Raw genomic sequence first — 25010 nt, 5'->3', positions numbered from 1 at the left:
TTGTTAACCAATGCCATAAAACAATATGTGTACTACTGTTTCATGAGAAACTATTTGTTCTGTAAGCCTTCACCTGAATAAAAAAAAAAAAAAAAAGAGTTCTAATAACCAGACAATACTATCCTAATCCAAAAACTTGTTTTCAAACAACTTTCTTCAATAATGATATCATTCCAGAAATATTCTTTTCATTTATTTAGAATACTACATCAAAGAACATATACACAAAAATAAGTACATACCTAGGGTTTGTAGCATTATGGTTTCAAGTATAACCAGTTCTTGGGTCTGCTGAAGGTAAGCCTGCCATGTAAAAATAATAATAATAAAATGCTTCAGATAAACACAGCACTATTAGTATACTAACTATGGGACTGTTAAATCTCATGAGAATTACAGATTTCAAAAGAACCACAGTAGTTTGAAAACAGGAGTGATAGAGAAAACCTATTTTCCGTGACAAGTTCAAATTGAATTACTTTCTAATATATATGAAATATAAACAAAGCAAAAACAAAAACCTAAAGATAATATGAAAAGAGGTAGGTTAATTTTTAGAAAAGCAGAGCGGCTGGTGGGTTTGAACTGCCTCCTTGCAGTTAGCAGTCAGGCACTTTAACTACTGTGCCACCAGGGCTCCAATATAAAATGCCAAAATAATGTATCATACAACCATGGGAACATAAATACCAGAGGACCTTTCCCCTTAATTTCAACCTTAAATTGTTCCCCTACTGCAATTACTCTGGGAAGAAAGGGCAAGAAAAATTCAGCCATCCCATTCTCAGATCATGACAATTAACTAAGGCGGTAAGAAGATTATATATCATACACAAATATTCATTTATTTAAGGACACAGTGCTAAACCAGAGATTAAAAGCATGTTTCAATTTACTGATGCTGATATTTAAAGCATAGATTTTTATTATTTGAACAATATCCTAAAGTATTCACTAGAAATAATTCTGAATTTGTAAAGTTAACAGGAACTACGAGAATCGTCTCTGAATAATCATAAATTCCATATTTATTCAATGGTTACATTAATATCTTACTCTGTTAAAGCCAACATCTAGGATAAAACATGTCAGTAATAAAATCAGATATACTTCTGTCAAAGCTTAAATTAATCTGGACCTTGAATTTGTCCCAAATCAAATTGAATGAATATAATCTGGTAGTCAGACTTAGTACTGACTAAGTAACTCACTTACAATAATTATGCTAAAAAACTTATTTTAAAGGTACAGAATTCTAGCCTCCATTTTAAGGAAATGTCAGAAAAATGTTAAAAGGTGCTTTCAAATACAGCCTATTACTATGCTGCTAACAAACAAGTTGTCTGGAAACTAACATTACCTTTAGGAAAATTAAAATACTAACAAAATAAAATGCTGCTCATTCATGTATGGTAAAATGCATCTTCATTTATCAGAAACAAGTGTGTATGTATTAATAAAGGAATGACTCTTTTAAAAAGACTAATTACCAGTCTAGAGGTAAATTCAGAGGTTTTTTTATTCCTTCATCTGCTGGCAATTTGATCTGAGATGGTTATTTATCCTCTGGTCTCAGATACACCTAAACAATGAAGGTGGTATGACTTACCCTGTAAATATATCACAGGCTTGCTGTGAGGATCAATAACAAAATGAGAAAGACTCAGAAGTACCTTTGAATTAAAGTACCTTGAATCAAAGCCCTGTATGATTCAGAATGGCATTCAAATTCATGAACATACATAAAATACTTTTCTGCCAGACTGCTTCCTGGTATTACATTTCTATAGCACTAATAAAAATAAGCAGCATTTGGATGGTTAACAGTAATTAATTTACATTTTTATTAGGCCCAAATTATGAAAAAGTTTCAAATTTCAGAGAAAAACCCAAAACATAATTTTACATACATCACATTTGGTATCCAGCAGTGGCTCTAGGGGATGAAGACAAGCATGTGCTACTTTGATAACATGTTCAAGTTTTCGAGCCTGTTCTTCCACTTTTGCAGCCAAAAATAACGCAGTGGGTGATATTATCTGCAGAAAAGATAAAATTTGATGATTTAAAACAAATGAATTTTGGAAAAACCCTCTACTTTCTAAGGGAGGGGTATGCAAGGGAAGGAATGTAATATTAATGGTATGAACTGCAAGCTGGGCTATGACAAGATTGATAAAAGAATTTTAATCAAGCTATTCATTAAATAGAACTAGTAACCACCCTCTATAAAATCTATTTTACTTGTTTTACAAGCAAAATGTCAAAGGGGAAAAGGGAAAAGACTCTAGTTAAATAAGAGAAAGTTTAAACATTAATTTTCACATTGAGGAGGAAAAGGAAAAAAGAACTCAAGCAAACTAATGAAGCCACAGGTCAACAAACAAGATGAAAAGTGGGTAAAGTAACCCCACTCTATTCCCTTTTGGGCACGGAGTCACCACTTTCAAGGGCTCTTTCAAATTAAGCCATGATTCATTCTGTGGCTAAGAGCTACACAATCTTGGTTTCAGGGACAGAAAAAGGATTTATAGAGCAAAGTAAGAGGATTCTGAACATGAAAATGTTATCTAATATTTCTATTACTTCACTACAGCAGGTAAAAAAATGGGAGTAAAAACAAGTAAGATAAACCACCAGAGTAAAAATTCTGGCAATTGAAGATCAAGATTATGTTCTTAGGATAAAAGTACAACATAGCACTAAAAGATACTGACTACGACAGAGAAACATCAATTTAGAATAAACATTCACCCCAAAAGTCAGTAATAAAACAAATAATTGCTGACGTGGAAAACTGCCATACTTTAAACTCAAGTTAACATTCTAAGATTACATATAAGAAATTTCTTTCATGGAACAGTAATTTCTAAATATCAAGATACAGGTATATAAATTTTAAGAGATGAATGTCTGTGTCTCACTATATCTTGGGTGTTCATCAGTCACTACACAGAAGTAATGCTAAGAGAGAGACAGAGAAAGAGAGAAAGATGGGGGGTTGAGAGGAGGCAAGCATAAATGATGCCAAAATACAATTTGGGTAGGTAATATATGGAGAAAATTTCTGGTATAGGGAAGGTGGACCTTTCCTCCAAAGAGTTTTTAAAACAATCAACTTACAAGTATCATTGCAGAGATATGACATTTAACCACTGGCTTTTGTTATCTGAAAGAGGCCTCCTCTAATCCAACTGCACTTGCAGATGATTAAATAGACTAAAAATCACTTCAAGAAGTCTCTATCTGCTGTATAAATATTTAAAACAGATCTAAAATTAAGTGTGTTTGTCTAACGACCAGAAATAACATACCCTAAAAGGGCTGAATAATTTCAACTTGGACTTTCAACTTATTTCCATTTTTTAAAATTAAAATTACAACAAGGAAAAGATTTAAAAAAAATTCAGAATGTGCAATAAAAGCAACTTAGTTTTCACAGATTTAGAATAAACCGCTGTTATTCCTTACAACAGATTTAATTAAGCAACATCAATATTACATAACATCCTTGAAATAGTGGTAAATACTGTTGAATAGCTGTCTCTAGGGTGGGGGATAGATTGATAAGTAGAAAATATAAGTTAACTGAGAAGAGACAATTATTTCCCATCTCAGTTATTTTTTCACATACTTAAAACTCTCTGTCACTACCATTTACTTTCTGTTTGATCAATTCCTTTTCTATTTAAAGGCTTAACTCAAAGATTACCTCCTCCCAAGGTAAAGTTCCTGAGTCAGTAAAATGCCCTTCTTTACTCAACAGGAACTTACATATACTTCTATCATTGGACTTTATACTGTACTCTAATTGTTAGTTTATTAATTTTACCTGCACTTCCAGTCTAGAAGTAGCTTGAGCAGAGAATGAGTTATTCATTTGTGTTCTCATTATTTAGCACTGTGTAGTTGTCCCTTAGTGTTTGCTGAATGAATGAGACGTGGATAATCCATATGTAAACATAAAGGTACCAATATTAATTTCAAAGTATTTCAAATGTCACAATAAAAATCTAAGAGCCAGTTACCAATGTAAGAAATGTGAGAAACAATAAAATGAAGATACTCTCAGTTTCCCATAATCTCTCATTTATTATCTCATTCAAGAGGGGGATGACTAGCTAAACCATGACCTTTTCTCACAGCCTTCAAATGCCAGAACAATTTATCAAAAAGTAAAATAATAAAGACTCAAGCCAAAAGTCAAATTAGACCAAATTTAATAGTTCAACTTCCTTCTTAACTGCGAGGTAGTCCAAACTTTCTCTTACTTGCCTAAGAGGCACTTATATAAGTTTCCAATGAGCTTTTTTTTGAGTAAAACCTCACAGGATTCCCAGTCACAGCTCCATCTCTTCAAACTTTTAGTAGTAGTGGTGGTGGTAAATGTGAGCCTCAATATCAAGAAATACTTTCAAACTACACAGCTTTTCCATTTCTCAATGGAAACAAAGTACGTGTACTACTGAATGATTCTAAAATTCTACAAATAATTTTAAAATTAAGTATTCAGGGAGCTAAGCAGCGAACTTCAGGGTAGATTCCTGGTTTATTTACCCACACTCCTCACAGAAGTCTTTCTGTTCCCTCTAAACAGGGCTCAATTCTCATCCTCCTCCAGTGCAACACTAATACCCAACACTCTTCCAAAGTTCCTGGTGAAATCCACTAACTCCATTCACATTTCCTCCTCTACAGCCTGCAAACATTTTACTCCATCAGGGCTGTAAAAACAAAACAAAACAAAACACCTTTTTAGATAAATACTTTGTGAATCTCTGTATGAGGCTTTAATTTTAAGGAAGGTGATCAAACTAGGTACAACTGCTTTTTGAATGGAAAGCTGATTTGGTTGTGTGGCCTATTAAAAGAAAAGAATTTCCAAAAGTTTTGGGTAATAGCAATATTACCAGTTGGTCCATGGCTTTTAAAGGTGAGCACAGTATTTTGAAGGCAACAAACATCCAATGGCACATATATAAACTTAGTTCAAAGCCAAAGAATTCACACCAATATTGTTGGAAAAGGAGTACAGATGCTTGGTTCAGTTTGAGTGAACAAAATGAGATTCGGTTCACTGGCGGCAACCATCATGTGTTATCTATCTTTGTGTTCTGGTACCTAGTTTAATTAACTTTGTAAAATAACTATAGCTAAAGGAAAGAAGGGTTAACTTTTAAATAGTGCCCACGATCTGTCGCACTAGCAGTTGTACAACCACTTCAAGGGGATTTTTACATTCTCAAAACAAGACAAATTTCTACAGAAATACACCATACATACACTGGAGTAAAATCAGACTGCCTCAGTGAAATCCTGGCTCTGATATCTGACTAGTCTAGGCAAATTATTCTTTTTGCCTCAGTTTTTGCATCTGTGAAATAAGAGTAACAGTAACTGCTTGTAAAGTTGTGGTGAGGATTAAATGAATTAGTACATGTAAAACACTCAGAGTAGTGCCTAGTAATATTTGAGCAATATAACTCAAATACTACTATTTGTATGTTGAAAAATTAAACATCAATTCTGTATTGTCAGTGTTGGTCTTAAATAGTGACTTAACAAGCTTATTTTCTTTAAAATTCCCTTCTTTATTGCTCACATTCTTCTATCCATGGTTAAATGCAAGTCTCTAAAGGTTGTGTTGCAGTTCTAGCTGAGCAGATTCAAATACTGGAATCATGATACTTGTTGATATTACTTCAATGGTTTACACTTGTATTACTCTTGCCCCTTCTCGCTCCAGTTGTTTTTACCCTCTTCTCCTTTCCTGTTCCTTTGTAAGTTTCCATTCCCACCTCTTGGTCTGATTCCCTTCCTTCTCCACCTTTTCTCTTCCTCCCGTTCCTGGCTGCTGTCTCCCCTCTCTGGTCATGATGACCCCACTGCTGACATTCTTCACTCTCCATTGCTGGCTTCAACTTTGATAGCCAGAGGCAGGTCTGTTTGAATTAATAAAAAGTTGAGTAATTTCTAAGTCACTGAAGATGGCTGTATCAGTCAGTTTCAAGTGAGTCATTCTGTATACTACATCCTTTTGCTGTGGCCTTTGCTCTTTTAATAAATTAATTTTGGGCATATACTTTGTGTGTACATTTGTATTTAAGAATTAGCCATACTATATTATTACTCTTCAACTTTACTAATCCAGAAAAGTCCTAATGGAAGCAAGGAAAAGGCTTTCAAGCCTACTTTCTATTTGCTAATATACTGATCACCAAGAAGCCCATTTTAATCTGTTCTTATGTTTCATCTTTAGGTCCTACAGGCTGGTGAAGCCATTTCTCCCCTAATCCATAACTGCCCCGAACACACACTACTGCCCAACTAAGACTAAGGTAACTATTTCCTGTGCTTTAAAAGGGCTTCATTAATAAATACCCATCTGGTTCTAGGTATCACAGCTCAAAATTTGGAAATCACTTGCCTAAGACTATAGTTTAGGAGAAGTGGTAGTGGTATAACCTTAGCAAACGATCACAGAAAGAAGCCCCTAAGCTTACAGAAAAAGTAGAAACTTACATATAATGAAAGACAAGGGAACTACAGCCCTCCACCAAAAGAAGAAAGTGGAATAGGTCAAAATGCCCATTTGTTGATAGGAAAGATAACTGAGCTTGAGTCTATAGAACCAAAATTCTAGTACTATGTGAAAAAGTAGCTTAAAAATCCTTAACTTTGCTGCATGGAAAACACTGGCATTACAGAAAATATCATACACTAAGCCTGCCACTTTATTATTTTCTCACCCATCTAAATATGTGTGAATATAATACTGTCACATAAGAAAATTTATGTTGAGAATTTTAGAAACCTTCTACAGGCTAGATGTTTCTGGGTCATCTAATTACATTTAAAAGAAAGCTGGCTTAATAAAGGCTCAAAAATACTAGTATTCAGTATTACTGAAAGCAGTACTGCTTAAGAAAATAAGGTTTGATTTCCACAGTAATTATATTAGACAATGTATACTGAACATGCTTAATTTGGCATTCTAAATTTATTTATTGGGGAGTACTTCTGCATTATGAATATGCTTCTAAAATTTAAAAAAAAAATCAACTTATAAAGTGCACTGAGAATTTCATAGGCAGTCTTCTAGTCTCCTTTATGTAGACTCAGCTCCTACCAGCTCACAATAAAAACTCCATCAAAAATATTACCCTCATATAGTATTGAAAAGGAAGAACAATAACATTGCATAGGTATTCAAATACTCTACATAAATCTTACAAAAGGATACTTTCTTTCAGGCCACTAAACAAATAAGAACTAATGTTACACAACAGACTTAATATTGTGAAGATGGCAGGACTCCTCAAACTGACTTACAGATTCAATGCAATCACCATCAAAATCCCAGCTTCCTAATATTCACATAATCCAAGGGACCAGAAAAGCCAAAACAATCCTGAAAAGGAAGAACAAAGTTGGTGGACTTATACTTCCCTAATTTCAAAACTTACTACAAGCTGTAACCAAGACTGTGGTACCAGTATAAGGAAGAATATGTAGATCATACAATAGAGTTGAGGAAAAAACCCTGATATTCACTATGTTCAACTGATGTTCAACAAGACTGCCAAGACAATTTTGCATACAAAAATAAAAAATAAAAAAATAAAGCTGTACCCTTTTTTTAGACTTTATGTACAAAAATTAAAAACAGGAATAAACCCTCACGACTTTGGATTAGGTGATGGTTTGTTAGCTATGACATCAAAAGCATGAATGACAAAAATTTTTAATAAACTGGACGTTTATGCTTTAAAGGACACTATCAAGAAGGTGAAATGACAACTTAAAGAATGGGAGAACATATTTGCAAACTGTATATCTGATAAGTAACTGGCATCCAGAATATTAAAAATAACCCTCACAACTCAATAATAAACGACAAAATAACAATTAAAAATGAGAACAATATCTATTCAGACATTTCTCCAAAGAAGATATACAAATGGCCAATAAATACATGAAAAGATGCTCAATATCATGAGGCAAATGCAAATCAAAACCACAAGGAGATACCACTTCACACCCACTAGGATGGCTATAATACAAGAAGACACAATAATAAGTGTTAGGGAAGATGTGGAGAAACTGGAATCCACATACATTCTGGTGGGAATGTAAAATGGCATGATTACTTCGGAAAACAACTTGGCAGTTTTTAAAAAGCTATCCAAGATTACCAGTGCCTAGAGTTACCATAAAATCAAAAACATCAAACCTGTTGCTGTTGAGTCGTCCGACTCACAGTGACCTTACAGGACAGAGTAGAACTGCCCCAGAGGGTTTCCAAGGCTGTAATCTTTGTGGAAGCAGAATGCCACATCTTTCTCCCATGGAGCAGCTGGTAGGTTTGAACTGCTAGCCTTCTGTTTAGCAGCTGGGTGCCTACCCACTGTACCACCAGGGTTCCTTAGAGTTACTATATGCCCTAGCAATTCCACTCCCAACACACCAACAAAAGAAAATGCTAGTCATTCAGAAATGGACATTATAATATTAGCTATTAAGCTATACAGTTCAGAAACCATAGCCTAATCACAGCACAGTGAATACTGGTAACATGCATCTTAACCATGTATAACTTTATTACACATTTGTTAATTTAAAAGCAGAATTAGGTTTCATTTTCAGAAGGTATAAATCCATTTCTTATATAGTGATTAACTTTGACATTTAAATTATGAAATTATTTCAGAAAACCATTTGTTTTTGTTAACAATCTGAACAGATGTCTAAGTCTACATAAAATGAACCACATCATTAATTCAAATAGGTACTCGTATTAGGCATTCAAAATCCCAATCACTGAGCTAGAGTAATACAAAACACCTACCTAGGAATATAGAGGACTCCCTGGATAGTGCCAACAGTTAAATCGTTAACTGAAAGGTTGGAGGTTCGAGTCCACCCAGAAGCACCTTGAAAGAAAGGCCTAGTGGAGTCTAGTGGCATCAGACCTTGTCTAATTTCAGGGGGAGGGGTGAGAATCACCATCACCCCAGAGCTGATTCCTATGAGGTGGTGGTCAGATGTATCTCCACTCTCCAACACTTTTAACCAATTCGGACATCAACTGCCCTCCCCACGGCACTCTCTACCTCTCTGCTGGGTTCAAGAATTCATTGCCATAGCCACACAAACTCACAGACCATAGTCATGATTATGTCATTTATTAGGGAAATAACAGGGTACAACTCAGGATCAGGATCAACCTGGAGGTAACAGGATACAGAATACGGTTTGTCAATCAGGATAGCTTCCAACCAAGACAGCTCTCAGCTCCTTCTTGGCTGTGCCCACCGGCAGGCCATGCTTCTTGGCTGACTAGCCTCCTCTTGGCCTCTGCCCTGCTCAGGAAAGTGTTACAGCTCTTTAGCTCCACCAAGTGTCCACGGGTCCGCCACTCCACCAGTAAGCCTCCTGCCTGAAGGCACTCAGCTCTGTCTCGCTCCAAGGGTTGGCAAGCCCACTGTAGCTGTTTGCCGATCTCGTGCCATCTCACGCCATCTACAGTGTTATAGCTCTCTCTTCTGGGTCTAGGAAGCTCTCAGCACAGGGACCCTGGGTCCAAAGGATACACTCCGCTCCCAGTTCTTCTTAATGGTAGTGAGGTCCCCCTCAACCTCTGTGGGATTAGCCCTTATATGTGTAGCAGGATGGCAAAACTGACCAATCCTCTCAGTAGGCCAGAGTCAACTAGTTTGCACAGTAACTGACCAATCCCTGCAAGGATTTTATATACCATATTTGCATAGTAAACTGTCCAATCCCTACAAGAATATGGCCTAGCAAATCATCTTGGCAGAACTACCTGCCCAGGGCCAGAGAGGCCACATGTAAAGAGAAACCCGTTGCGTGGCACCTAGCAATCTACTTCTGAAATTATCAGCCACTGAAAATGCTATGGAACACAGTTCTACTTTGACTCACATGGGGTCACCATGAGTTGGAATCAACTCGATGACAAATGGTTAGGAATGTGGAGTACTTGGAAAAATCTAGTATCCTCTCTGAAACATTGCACTATTTAAAGACTGCTACCAGTCCTCAGAATTTTCACTTCCTACCTTCTCACCTATTTTTATTCCCCCCAAGCATGGAACTATATCAGTTTTCATTATCTTCAAATTTGATTGTGGTGATGAATGCACAACTCTGGGAATATACTAAAAGTCACTTGAGTCATACGTGAATTGAACTGTATACATTAAATAGGTAAAACATACGGTAAGTGAATTTTATCTCAATAAAGCTGTTAAATATAGGGTAAGAATCAAGTATTTATCCTGCTTTTCCTATATGAACTGTACTGTTGGATATTCAAGTAATGGATGAACCAAACATTTCATTATAAAAATATTTCAAGTAATAAATGAAAAAGAAATGATGGAATCAGATTGTCACCATTTTATAATTCCCCCAGAAATTAAAGGTTCTAGGCATCGCATCTCAATAGCTGCTAACATCACAAAAAGAGCCAATCAGACATTAGGTGCCTCATGATGAAAGAACTTAACACCACCTATAGGGATTAAACATGCATCTGTTCAAATTTCTGCATCCAATTGTCAGTTCAGAGGAAGTACAAAACCAGAGAAACAGGATAAACTGCACCATGAGGTACGCAACTAGCACAATCCAAACAGATGGAAACTGTTAAAGGTCCTTCAAGAGATAAAATTTATGTGAAAAAAAGAGACAGAGGAAAAATCTGCATATTGAGACTTGAAAGGCATATCAAATTTTTAATAATAGACTAAACTACGGTGTTTAAGAATGCAGAGCTGGGTAGTAAAACTATATAGAAAAACTTAAAAGTGATAACTATAACAATAAGAATATGGTTACTTTGTGGAAGGAGGGGAGGGGTTGAGATTGAGACGGCACATGAAGGAGCTTCTGGGGTAGTTTGCAAAGTTCTATGTCTTGACTTGGATAGTGGTTACAAGGCTGTTTGCCTTAAAATAACTGACTAAGCTATACATTAGTACTATGATGTTAAAGAACACCGAAGAGATGAAAGACAACAGGATGTGAACAGGACTCAAGAGAAAAGATCAGAAAGAGATTTAGAAGTGGAAGAGTGTAGTTATTTGAGGAAGGATTTATAGAGTTGAAACTTTAAGCTGAGTCTTAAAAACTGATAGACTGTGGTCACCTGGAAAGTGAAGAGAAGGAACTATAAGGAAAAGCAGGGATGCACAATGTATAAAGGTTAAGTATTTAAGATTGATGTATTACTCAAAGAGCAATTTAGGGCCTATAAAAGCAGACCTCACTGGATTTAGTCCTACAGAGCAAGGATTTTTGAGGTAAGCGAATCAAAACAATCTGAGAATATTTTCATTCTTCACTTGCCCACTCACCCATCTCGTTCTTAGAAATCACTGGCATCAATAGCTAGTGTGCTCTATTTCTAAAACATATTAACAACAAAAACAAAAAAAACCCAAACCCATTGCCGTCAAGGCAATTCTGACTCACAGTGATCCTATAGGATAGAGTAGATAGAACTGCCCCAAAGGGTTTCCAAGAAGCAGCTGGTGGACTTGAACTGCCAACCGTTTGATTAGCAGCTGAGCTCTTAACCACTGAGCCACCAGGGCTCTCGGAAAAATAGTGAGAATGATGGCATGGGATTAGACAAGGGACCTGGGTTCAAATGACAATCACATAAAGGCTGCTATGAATGTGGACAAGACACTTTATCTGAGTCTATTTCTTCAACTGGAAAATACCTTAGCTGTGAAGAGTAAGTAAGACTAATAATAATTTAAAGTGCATAACTTTTCATCCATGCAATTTAAAGTTGAAAAGGAATTCAGAAATTATCTAGTTTAATAATCTCAAATTTACAATCCAGGAAACATGTTTAGTTAGTATCTAAGCTACTGGACCACACAGATACAGAACACTTTCCTAACTAGAAAAAGTTCTACTGGACAGCACTGTGTATTTCCAGGTAGTATTAATGGATTTTGAGCATAAGATTATTCTTGGATTAATTTCTTAATTAACTTAAAATGCAGAAGTGAGCTATAATATAAACATCTACTCAGATTCCACAAGACACTTTACTTTAGAAGGTAAATAAAGGAATAAAACACATGCTCCTATAAAACACGACTCAACTCTTATAAAACACGACCACATAAACTGGCATAACACAGTGCACAAAGACAATGTTCTATATCCTACTTTGGTGAGTAGTGTCTGGTGTCTTAAAAGCTTGTGAGTGGCTGTCTTAAGATACAACTAGCGGTCTCTTCCTGTCCAGGGTAAAGGAGAGTGAAGAAAACCAAAGACTCAAGGGAGCAATCTGTCCAAAGGGTTAACAGATCACATGTACCACAGCCTACACAACCCTAAGACCAGAAGAACTAAATGGTGCCCAGCTACCACTATCAACTGCTCTGACCAGGATCACAATAGAGGGTCCTAGGTGGAGAAGGGGAAAATGTAGAACAAAAAATCAAATTCATAAAAAAAAAGACCAGACTTATTGGCCCAATAGAGACTAGAGGAACGCTGGAGAGTATGGTGTAGGATACCCCTCTGACTTGGAACTGTAGCCATTCCTGGAAACTACCTTCCAGCCAAGCAAAAGACAGGACTATAAAATAAACTATAAATCAATAACACCCAAAAAGTATGTACTCCATAGAATAAACTATATGAGACCAAATGTAAAGATGACAAGATAGGAAGGGGTAGGAAAACCAGACGAAAGGAAATGGGGAAAGTGTTAACACTGTGGGGAATGCAACCAATGTCATGGAAAAAATATGACCACAGTATAACAATGAATTATGAGAGACACAGAGAAAAAAATATTTAAACCAATGGTCTTCAACTGTAGCAGGCATCAGATCACTTGAGAAGCTTGTTAAACGAGAGGATCCCAGGCCTCACCACAAATATTCTAATTCTGTACCTGGACGCATAGTGGTTAGCTGCTAACCAAAAGGTTGGCAGTTCGAATCCACTAGTTGCTCCTTGGAAACCCTATGGGGCAGTTCTACTCTGTCCTGTAGCATCACTATGAGTTGCAATCGACTCAACGGCAATGGGTTTTTTTTTTTTAAGCACTTGCCAGTAAATCATATTTTAACAAGCATCTTGATAACTCTGGTGCAAGTAGTTGGTGAATTACATTTAACCATATCACAAACGCTTTACTTACTGATTTCAGTGAGAAATTTCAGGGCTATGAAGAGATTCCTACTAACACATACTTGTGGAGGTAGATATAGTGACATCTAAATGGGGCTGCAGAGTCTACATGTGGGCGTGATTTCTTGTCACCCTGTAGCCGTATAACTTCAGACGAGGTACTTAACCTTTATGATTCTTATTTCCATTAAAAAAAGAGGATATCAATCTCAAATAAATATTTAGGAATCAGATACCAAAATAAACCTAAGAAGGCTTAAATAAAACAAACAAACAAAAACCTTACTTGAGGATGTGGGGGAATTGGAACCCTTATCCACTGCTGATGGGAATGCAAAATCCTAAAAGAGCTGTAACGTGGGCCAAGTGCTGTAACGCTAAAGACAGCACAGACCAGGAAGGGATACAGTGACAGGCCTGCAAGGGGCTCTGCTAGAGTCAGTGGTGACAGATGGCAGAGCCTAGAGCAGCCAGTCCTGAGGAGGCTTAGAGGACGCCTGCACGGTCAAGAGGAGCTGAGAAATGTGTCCCGCACTGAAAAAGGGAGACTTTGTCTACGAGCTTCCTAATCCTGAGTTGTACCCTGTTCCTTAATAAACCACTTAATGGTAAGTATGGTCTGTGAGTTGTGTGTGGCCATTGTAATGGATTATTGAACACAAAAGAGAAGTAGAGAGTGCTGTGGTAGGTGGGGTGGGAGGGACAGCTAGTGTCAGAACTGGTGAAAAGGTTGGAGAGTGGAGTTATGTCTGACTTACACCTCACAGGGATCAGCCTTGGGCTGATATTGATTCACATTATCTCCCCTGAAGTTAGAGAGGTTCTGACCAAACTACTACTGCTACTACCATTTTACAACATCCAAAAGACCTGAAAGCAAAGACTCAAGCAGAGACTGTACGCTAATGTTCACTGCAGCATTATTCACAATAGCCAAAGGTTTCAACAAACTAAATGCCCATCAGCAGATGAATGATAAACAAAATGGCAGTAAATACATACAATGGAATACTACTCAGCCAGGAAAAAAGAAGTCTTGCTACATAGAGTTTGAAGACATTATGCTGAATGAAATAAGTCTATCACAAAAGGACAAATATTGTATGACCTCACTTATGTAAAAAGACAAGAAAAGGCAGATGTATAGAGACTAAAGTTTATTAGTGGTTCCCAGAAGCAGGAGGGAGGGGGAAAGTGAAGTTATTGCTCATGAAGTACTGAATTTCAGTTTACAGTGATGGAAAAAATCGCACTGACTACAGGTAGGGTTGTACAGCCAATTATTTTAAGTTCTGTCAATAAGTTGTACACCTGTAAAAAGTTGAACTGGCAAAAGTTGTTTGACAGATGTATTTACAACAATGACATTAAAAAAAAAAAAGTAGCTGCTGAGGCTGCTTATGTACAACCAAACACTTCATGGGATCTAGTTCCTTGGTTTGGAGGTTTAGGGTCATGGTTTCCTAAGACATCCCGGTTAACTGGCCTAACAACATGTTTAGTGCTCTTGTTCTACCTCCTAGTTTGTTGCGTAGTGCTTAGGGTCTTAAAAGCTTGCAAGCAGCCATCCAAGGCACAACAATTGATCTTTATTCACCTGCCACAACAGAGGAAGGAGAGTCAGGAACAGGAGGAGGAAACGGAAAGTGTGGTTAATTGCCTCCATGAATAACTGCCTCCTTTGCCATGAGACCAGAAGAACTGGAAGGTGCCTTGCCACAATGACTGAATATTTTGATCATAGATTCTACAGATGAATCCTGATCAAAAGGGGGAAAATATAGAACAGACTTTAAAATTCTGATAGAATCCAGACTTTCTGGAGTCACAGAGGCTGGATGAACTACTGCCCTGAGATAATAATTAAATCTTAAACCAAAAATATCCCCTGAAGTCTTCTTAAAACCAAACAACAGTAAAGAATGTCTGCCTTGAACATTATACTCTTTTAAGAACTACCTATATGGGATCAAACTGACAACAGCAATTCAAAAAGATTAGCTAGGAACCTTAGGGGGCAGTGAGTTTATGTTAATGGGGAAGAAACAACTCAGAAAAGGAAGGTGAGAATGACTGGACAACTTGAAGAATGTAATCAATGTCACTAAATTGTACACGTGGAAAGTGTTTAACTGTTGTATGTTTTGCTGTGTATATTCTCAAAAACAAAATAAATCATATACTCTATTCTTATGCAAATAATGTGCACCTTCTACGTTTGTCTGCCAACTGCACCCTCCCGCCTCAAGGTACTTTCATAAATGCTGCTATGCCAATTTTTTTTTTTAACATGTTGCTATAAAAAAAAAAAATTAGCATAGCTCACTTACGAAAATACCTTGTGGGGGGAGGGCACAGTTGGCAAACAAGCATAGAAGCGGTGGGCAAGCAAACATAGAAGGCATGCACTATTTCCATAAAAAAACAATATATACATATGTATACATATAAACAACAACCCCTTCCCATAACATCATTAAATACACTAAAATACATACATATATATATATGTTTATACAGACACTTCTAGATAAGCGTAAATACAATGAAATAAAGTAGAATTAGAGGCTAGTGGATATGATTAACAAAACACTTTTATGTCAAAAGCTCCATAAAATTAAAAGACAAATTAGAAAAATATTTACTACCAATATGATATGAGAAATTCATAACAAACAAGAGGCTAAGAAACACACTAGTACCTATCAGAAAGGCAGCATTTATTAATCAACTAAATTTAAATTTTAGGAATATCAAAAAGTTTCCCTAAAGCCCTCAAATGGAGAAAGAGACAACAAATGTGAGGAATTACAGATGAATAGGTGCTTTCTTACTGTTGTTAGGTGCTGTCGAGTCGCTTCTGACTCATAGCAACCCCTACGTACAAAAGAACGAAATGCTGCCTGGTCCTGCGTCATCTTCACAGTCGGTGTTATGTTGCAGGCACTGTGTCAATCCATCTCGTTGAGGGTCCTTCCTCTTTTTTGTTGACCTTCTACTTTACCAAGCATGATGTCCTTCTCCAAGGACCGGTCCCTCCTGATAACATGTCCAAAGTACGTGAGACGATGTCTTGTCATCCTTCTAAGGAACATTCTGGCTGTACTTCTTCCAAGACAGATTTGTTCATTCTTCTGGCAGTCCATGGTATATTCAATATTCTTCACCAACAGCATAATTCAAAGGCCGTCAATTCTTCTTTGGTCTTCCTTATTCATTGTCCAGCGTTCGCATGTATATGAGGCGACTGAAAATATCATGGCTTTTCCCAACACGTTAAAGAGGTCTTTTGCAATAGATTTGCCCAATGCAATACGTTGTTTAATTTGCTGACTGCTCCTTCCATGGGCGTTGATTGTAGATCCAAGTAAAATGAGATCTTTGACAACTTCAATCTTTTCTCCCTTTAGCATGATGTTGCTTATTGGTCCAGTTGTGAGGATTTCTGTTTTCTTTATGGTAAGGTGTAATGCATACTGAAGGCTGTAGTCTTTGATCTTTCTCAGTAAGTGCTTCAAGTCCTCTTCACCTTCTGCACGCAAAGTGGTGTCATCTGCATAATGCAGGTTGTTTATGAGTCTTCCTCCAATCCTAATGCCACGTTCTTCTTCATATAGTTCAGCTTCTCCGATTATTTGCTCAGCATACAGATTGAGTAAGTATGGTGGAAGGATACAATCCTGACACATACTGACTTTATCCCCTTCTTCTGTTCGAACAACTGCCTCTTGATCTATGTATGGGTTTCTCATGAGCACAATTAAGTGTTCTGGAATTCCCATTCTTCCCAATGTTATCCATAATTTGTCATGATCCATACAATCAGATGCCTTTCCACAGTCAGTAAAACACAGGTAAACATTTTTCTGGTATTCTCTGCCTTCAGCCATGATCCATTTGATATCAGCAATGATATCCTTCGTTCCACGTCCTCTTCTGAATCTAGCTTGAACTTCTGGCAGTTCCCTGTCAATATACTGCTGCAATGGCTTTTGAATGATCTTCAGAAATATTTTACTTGTGTGTGATATTAATGATATTGTTCGATAATTTCAGCATTCTGTTGGATCACCTTTCTTTGGAGTGGGCACACAAACGAAGCTGTCTTCCAAATTTGACATAGATGAGTGCTTCCTATGCTGCATCTGTTCGTTGAAATATCTCAACTGGTATTCCATCAATTCCCGCAGCCTTGTTTTTCACCATTCCCTTTGGTGTCGCCTGGACTTCTTCCTTCAGTATCATCGGTTCTTGATCACATGCTACCTCCTGAAATGGATGAAAGTTGACCAATTCTTTTTGGTACAGTGACTACTAGTAAGTTTTGATTTCTTACTAGTAGAGATAAAATTCATCAAACATTCAAAATTAATCTACTGGAGATAAGACAGCTTTAGTATTCGTTCTGCCTAGGGCCTTTGCCTTCACTCATACCACTCTTAATAAGATTTCTCAACCTCGGCATTGTTAACATTTTGGTTTGGACAACTCTTTGTTGGGGGGGAAGGGGCTATCATGTCCACTGCAACATGTTTAGCAGCATCCCTGGCTTCTACCCACTAGATGTCAGCAAGACTCCTGTCCCATGTCTTGACAATCAAAAATGTTTCTAGACATTGCCAAAGTCCTGAGGGGCAAAACTGCCCTGGGTTGAGAACCATTCAGTCAATCTATACTATCCCTTCTGGTGTCATCTTAAAAATTCCTTTCCCAGAGTAGTCACATCTAACGCAAACTAGGAGGAGCCCAATTCTTTATGTTCCCCTATTGTTGCTGTGTGCTAGATCTAAGAACTGTGGGAGAAAACCCCTTTTCTATGCTGAAAAAGGTATATACAGGCAGTCCTTGGATTACGAACGAGTTCCCATTCTTAAGTCTGTCTTTAAGTTGAACTTGTATGTAAGTCGTAACACTTAAGTACGGTTGGTTTGTATCTAATGTCAGTCAAATGTTTGTCTTAGTATACAGTGCACCTTTCTATGCATAGAAAACATTAAAGAAACACCTCCAAATACACTAAAACATCTTTAACATAATACAGTAATGACAATAGTAATGCTTTAATGTGCATCGCAAAGTGGTGTCCGTTATTACAAATCATTGTATATACCTCGAATTTTTAATATAATAGGCTATATGAGAGTTGGTTTGTAACTACAGGCTGTGTAAGTTAGATGTTCGTAACCCGGAGACTGCCCGTACATATATGCTTATACATGCGAAAAGTTATTTCTGAAAGGACACACAAAAACTGTTAACAGCAAACGCTGAAAGGTACGAGTAGGGTGGCTCTTGAATCAGAAGGTTTATTATATCCCCTTTTCTACTGTTTTCATTTACCATGTGCCTACATTAGGAGGCTTGGTGGTGCAGTGTTTAAGTGCTCGGCTGCTAACCAAAAGGTCAGCAGTTTGAACCTACCAGCCACTCCCAGAAAAAAAGATGTGACAGTCTGCTTCCGTAAAGATTTACAGCCTTGGAAACCCTACAGGGCAGTTCTACTCTATCCTACAGCATCTCTATGAGTTGGAATCAACTCAGTGGCAATGGGGTTTTTTTTTTTTTTTTGGTTTGGTGGCACAGTGCTAACCACTTGGCTGCTAACCAAAAGGTTGGTAGTTCGAACCCACCAGCCACTTTGTGGGAGAAAAATGTGGTAGTTTGCTTCCATAAAGATTACAACCTTGAAGACCCTATGGGACAGTTCTACTCTTTCCTATAGGGTTGGAATCCACTGATGGCAACGGGTTTTACGGGTGCCTATAGTAAGCTTTCAATTATAAAATGTCTTAAATATGTTTACACCGGGAAGACGTACATAGAGAAAAACGGAGGACTCACTTACTAGACCTGTGAGTGACAAGATCTGATTGATTCTATTTGCTTAATGTCTCTACGTTATGCACTCTTCTAAGCACTAGTGATACAATAGTAAGTAAAGCCAGAGAAAAAAACCTTGACCTCTTAGTGCTTACTTTCTAGTTTCTCTGTGGGCAGGAGGAGATGTTTTACATTTTACTTTATTTACATTCCTGTTTGAAAGAAATGTAGGGCTTTCACAATGAAAATACAAATGAATCTCCAAATCTATTGCCCTGAGATAATCTTTAAACCGTAAACCAAAAATATCCTCTGAAGTTTTCCTTAAACCAAAGGACAGTTAACTAGTAAAGAAAGTCTGCCTTGAGCACTGCCCTCTTTTAAGAACTATCTACTGGAATGTAGGATCAAACTGACAACAGCAACTCGAAAGATTAGACAGGAAACTTAGGGATTAGTGAGTTTACGTTAATAGGGGAGAAACAATTCGGAAAAGGTGAAAATGGTTACACAACTTGAAGAATGTAATCAATGTCACTGACTTGTACATGGAGAAATTGTTAAATTATATTATCAATAACAAAAAAATTAAAGCATAATCCTTATCTGACCAATTTCCCGAAAATGCAGGTTTTCTTTCATGAAAGGCAATCACGTGTGATAATTTTTTGAGCTGAATATTAATAACCACATAGTGTAAACTGGATAAAATCTTTTTTAAAATGCCTTGAATAAATTTCTACTGCAAGGACTATTTTAAAAAATTATATTGGGAGATACTATGTTCTTAGTCAAAGAACAGGGATTGCACACACTTCTCTAGATAGATAAAGCCCTCCTCTAAATCTTATAAGCCTTTACAGGGAAAGAAAAGAATGCAAAAAGAACTTCCTCCAATTTTTAAATGACACCTACTAGTCAAGAGCCAAATCAAGTAGGAGAGATTACAAAGATGATGAGAAAGCAAAAAGGTGGTCATCAAGTTTTAAGACAAATACAAGTTTGTTTATATGTGGCTGACCACATCTAACATGTACAAAATGAAACTCAGATTTAAAATAGATGAGGTATTCTTAGATGTCACTGTAAAACCAAACCAAGCTAACTGCCCTCGAGTGGATTCCCACCCACGGCAACCCAAGGGGTCCTTAACCCATTGTGTACTCTTGGGACGTAAACAGAACTACAATACATTTTAATCCAGCATATTATATGTAGCTTTGATTGCTGTAATTCAATAAAGAGACAATAGAACTAAGTAAAGAGAAAATTAAAATGACCACATGGATTAGAGGTGCTGTAAGAAAGACCAGGATGAGCAAAAATACTTAGGAAAGGGTATGGTATGCACTTTACAACCTGATCTCAACTTATTAGACTTGGAAGTGGTATAAGAAAGAAAAGCATCATAAACTTGACTAAACCAAACTAACGAACAGAACTCCTAAGAGAAGCTGGGTCAATATCTACTCTAAGGTTGACATGGGGGGGGATGCTCTTCCTCAGTATATGCCTCAGTGGCATTGTTAGCCCGAGGGCTTTTATTCTTTACTAGACTGACCATGAAGTCCTGGTGGCGCAGTGTTAACACTACAGCTGCTAACCAAAAGGTTGGCAGTTTGGATCCACCAGCCCCTCCTTAATAACCCTACGAGACAGCTTTACTCTGTCCTATAGGGTTGCTATAGTTGGAAACAACTTGATGGCAACGGGTTTGTTTTGTTTTGTTTTTTAAGACTGATCGTGAGCTTGATCCAGTAAGGAAATTCTTTTATTACAAATCCCAATTACATAAAACCTCACCGCATCCAGTCAATGAAGGGTTGTTGTTGTTAGTTGCTTTCAAGTTGGATGCAACTCATGGTGACCTCATGTATGTTGTTGTGGGGTCATAGCAACCCCACATGACACAGCAGAACTGCACCATAGGATTTTCTAGGCTGTAATCTTCACAAGAGCAGACTGCCAGGTTCTTTCTCCCCCCAGAGCCGCTGGGTGGGTTTGAACTGCCAACCTTTTGGGCAATAGCCCAGCACTTATTTGTTGCATCACTAGGGCTCCTTTCACCTTTTGTATAACAGAACGAAATGTTGGCCAGTCCTGTGCCATCTCCAGGATCTGTTTGAGCCCACTGTTGAGGCAGGCTATTGTGATCCAACCCTCTAAGAATAACTGACAATAATTCAGTAAGAGACAGTTTCTGGGTCAGCAATACACACGTTGACACTGAATTTATTCCTGAAAACCACAGCACTTTTTCAAGGGGAATTTTTACTTTTATATTTGCTAATGTGGGAAAATAAAATAAAGCCACTGCATGGCAAATAAACACATTTAATGTAATTAATGTATGATATTTACTCTAAAACTAGGTATAATTTGTCATTAGTATAGTCATATTTAAGCTTGTTATTCCATAGGGTTTAATTTACCAAATGGTGTTCAATTTACTTGGTGGTGAAGGCTCATGCTTTTTATAAGTTTCCTACAACATTCCATTACAACTCTATTAAGAAAAATTTTCCGGATGTGGTGAGTATGAATTTAAAAGTGATGCACATTCAATTTCAGACCACCCCCTTTACCCTAACGGGAAAAAAAGATAAAAGAGTAAAGGCTGTGCGGCTCATGCAAGTGCACCAACAAATATTAAAACCACTTGATATTATAATAGCAAAGATAAAAAAGGGAACAGTTAGATATGAAGGGTGTGACGTTACTTTTCAAACTAGAAATTGACATCAGATTTCAATTATTTGGCTAATAATGAATCAATCTAAAATGCTGAAGTGTGCCTTCATACATACCTAAGACACAAAGCAAGGTAATAAAAATAGTCTGGCTTTTTAAAATTAAATGATGGCATTTAAGTAAAATAGTGAAAGTTAGAATGCAAATGACCTAGGCTTCAGTCAATTTAAAGGTAAAGCTGTGAATTTTGGCGTTAAGCAAGCTGTTTAAAAGCACATGAACCAGGCCATAGAAACAAATTATGAAAGAGAGAAGGTTTAAAAAAAGAAGCGAAGTCTTGTGGTGAGATCATTTACTGAAAGTAGAAAAGTCAGCCTGATTCAGCAAATGGGACATCTGTAGCCACATAAAGAATTTCCAGAACTATTCTGACTTGTGATTTCTACCAGCATTTTTCCAAGGCTGGCAGGAAAGCCACATTTATATTAATATTCATTAGGTCACTACTGCCTTCGGAGACAATTTAAATAAAAACTTAATTCTCTCAATCTAAATGTTATTACTAAATGACTTCCTCTCTCTTCCATCACACTGTCACTGACCTAAGTGCTGTGCACAAGAAAAAACTAGGAAAACGGAAACAACAGAGCAAGAATCACACAGAATTAAGAGGAAGAGTGGAAGCAAGGGGGACCGAAAGAGAATAAAACGTATATAAAAACAAATCTTGTTCAAGATAAACCTATACGCCAATCTGATAAACCAAATCAGATTAATAATCATAAGATATTAAAACAGAAAACCAATCTAAACCACGTATAAAGCTTTCCCTTCCATTATCACAAATACCCCGAGGGACCTTTTCACAGACTTGTTTTCATAGCAAATAAGGTTCTAATGGGTATCCACAAATGTCATAAAGTCTTCTATGGTCCACTTTCCCACGTACACCTTTCAAAATAACACTCTAAAAACAGCTGTGGTAAAGTGTGAAAAAAACAAAGACAGAAGTAAGGCAGGGTTAAATATTTCTACACAACTGGCAATTTTCTTTAACAGACGCATCATAGTATGCATGTTACTCTGAAAAGAACGAACACCAAACTCATGTCTTTCATAACTTAAAATAAAAATACAAATTTCAACTAAATACCATTACTCTGGAGCCCTGGTGGCATAGTGGTTAAGAGCTTGGCTGCAGTTCGAATCCACCAGCCGCTCCTTGGAAACCCTATGGGGCAATTCTACTCTTGTCCTATAGGGTCACCATGAGTAAGAACCGAGTCAACGGCACGTAACACCACCATCAAGATGTAGAGGTTATGTTTGAAATCAGTACTCAGTATTTGAGTGTACACTTTACTTCAAAATTAATTACGTAAACATATCTCTGACTTAATGTTTAAAAATTTGATGTTTGAATCACCAAATATTTGAGACAACTTAATGCGTGAGAAACAGAAACGTCTGACATTTTAAAAAAATTACTGCATTAGCAAATGAAATATTTCTGCTAAACATTTAACTCTTTCAAAGAGTCATTTCAAGAGTCACAGATTAAGCCCAATTCACAATATTTGAAATGAGTCCAACACAATTAAGATGTACCATAGACATGACTAGTAGGCTTGCCCAAATTACATTTTGTACATTACTATTTGAAATTTCTCAAATGTTAAGTATAAAATTTAAAGGAAGAATATTGATGTATTAATATTTTGATGAAAGGAATGTCTTCTATTCATCCTTTGGCTCAAGAGACCTGGCAGAGCCTAACAGTGTTTGGCAGTTTAATTCAGCACAAATTAAAAAAAAAAAAAAAAACCCGAAGCAAAACGTTTATCACGTGATCTACCTTTACTGTTAATTTAGAACACTATCTCCAACAGTAAAATCCATACCAACTAACTTATTTTGAATATCAATTCACCTTAAAAATTGGTAGTAATTAAAGAACACAAAACAGTACTTACGTTTCTATTGAACTTGGTGAAAGAATGGTGCATATAAAACCTGTGCATATAAACAATCGCAGTGTTTATCGTAAGCTGAGAGCTGGAACATTAACATTTAGGAAATATTTCAAAAACGAGATCTCATTTCCAAAACAATTGGTGGAAAATTCCTGACCTACCGTTCTTTCTTAATGCCTCCCACTCTCTTAAAATTACAAAACTGTAATAAATAAAAAACCCGCCGGGTGGAAGGAGGAGAGGCAAAAAATAGGCTCGATCCTAAAAAAAAAATAGTAATAGTAACAATTGCTGAGTATTTCATTCTAATACAACTATTACGAGAGTCCAGGAAGTATTTTTCAATGGCTACGACTTTGTCTCAACTCAAAATCAAACAGATGAAACGCGCGCACACACATCGATACGAAACCATCCAAAGAACATACAGACTCACAGTGCGCTTCCAAGGTACAAGAGAACCGCCATCAAACCGGCGAGGAGCGCGGGGAAACGCCGCGGAAAACACTTTAGTGTTTCAGAATTTCTAACTCTCCTACCTCTCAACCTCTTGTCGGACAGAGAAGAACCGAAGAAGCCGCCCCTTTTCTGCGATAATCCCTAAAATTCTCCTTTCGCCTGGGCGGCACTCCCATCCCCCGCCACCACCCCGCGCGGCACTAAACAGATTACACAACGCAGCCGCCCAGCCCGCATTCCCGGGCCCTTCTCTCCTCCTCTCCTCCTCCCCTCCTCCGCTGGCCTCTCGCGGCCCGCCGAACCCGAGCCTTCCTTCCCTTACTGCGCACCGAGGCCCAGGGAAGACTAAGGCGGCGACGCCATGTTCGCGGAGCACCAGGCCGGGCAACCGGGATAGTAGTAAGGAGGACTGGGCGTGAGCGGTGGAGGGCCAAGAATAAGAAAGGATACACATTGAGACGCTGTCCCATGTCCTGGATGAGGTTGGCCGCCTGCTGCCGGTACGAGAGCTCTTTATCGGCCTCCACTCCGCAGCGGCGGCTCGGCGTGTTCTCCAGCTGTTCCCGAGTAAAGAACCAGCGAGAAGAAGCTCCACGGCCCGACGCCATGACACTTCCTCCTCCGCCCGCTCCCTCACCCGCCCCCCACCCCTCCTGCCTCGCGGACTCCCCGCCAAGGCCACGCGACCCCGCCCCACTCCGCTCGCCGTAGACTACACACCGCCCCTTTTCACCCCCCGGTATCGCCCTTGCGCGTGCGCGGGGGCTGCCCTACCGGCTCTAATCTTTTGCTTCCCCTCCCCCGCCCTCCTCCCCCCGACCCCGGCCTCGCTCTCGCGAAGGAGACCACAATGCTCCGCGCCGCTTGTCATTTGGAGGC

General features: G+C 37.9%; 1 protein-coding gene across 6 annotated transcripts in view; it reads right to left on the bottom strand.

Moving 5' to 3' along the window:
• CCNT2 (cyclin T2) overlaps positions 1–24757 on the bottom strand; it is a 41812-nt gene extending 17055 nt beyond the window's left edge. For 3 of the 6 annotated variants that reach the window (XR_002823855.1, XM_004375082.2, XM_004375083.2), the window contains exons 1-4: positions 24582–24757; positions 23673–23754; positions 1911–2039; positions 243–303 (exon numbers count right to left, since the gene is read on the bottom strand). Coding sequence is in view for 5 of the 6 variants with exons in the window: in XM_004375082.2 (XP_004375139.1) it covers positions 243–303; positions 1911–2039; positions 23673–23754; positions 24582–24739 (430 nt within the window). In the remaining variant the exon portion in view is untranslated. Of the gene's footprint in view, positions 1–242; positions 304–1910; positions 2040–3832; positions 5921–23672; positions 23755–24581 lie in introns of those variants that run through there. The other 3 variants (XM_023730194.1, XM_023730191.1, XM_023730193.1) reach the window with 3 other exon arrangements.
• Positions 24758–25010: the final 253 nt, after the last annotated feature.

This window comes from Trichechus manatus, unplaced genomic scaffold (genome assembly GCF_000243295.1).
Source record: "Trichechus manatus latirostris isolate Lorelei unplaced genomic scaffold, TriManLat1.0 scaffold00033, whole genome shotgun sequence".
NCBI classification, from domain to species: Eukaryota; Metazoa; Chordata; class Mammalia; order Sirenia; family Trichechidae; genus Trichechus; species Trichechus manatus.
This window is presented reverse-complemented; position numbering and strand designations above follow the sequence as displayed.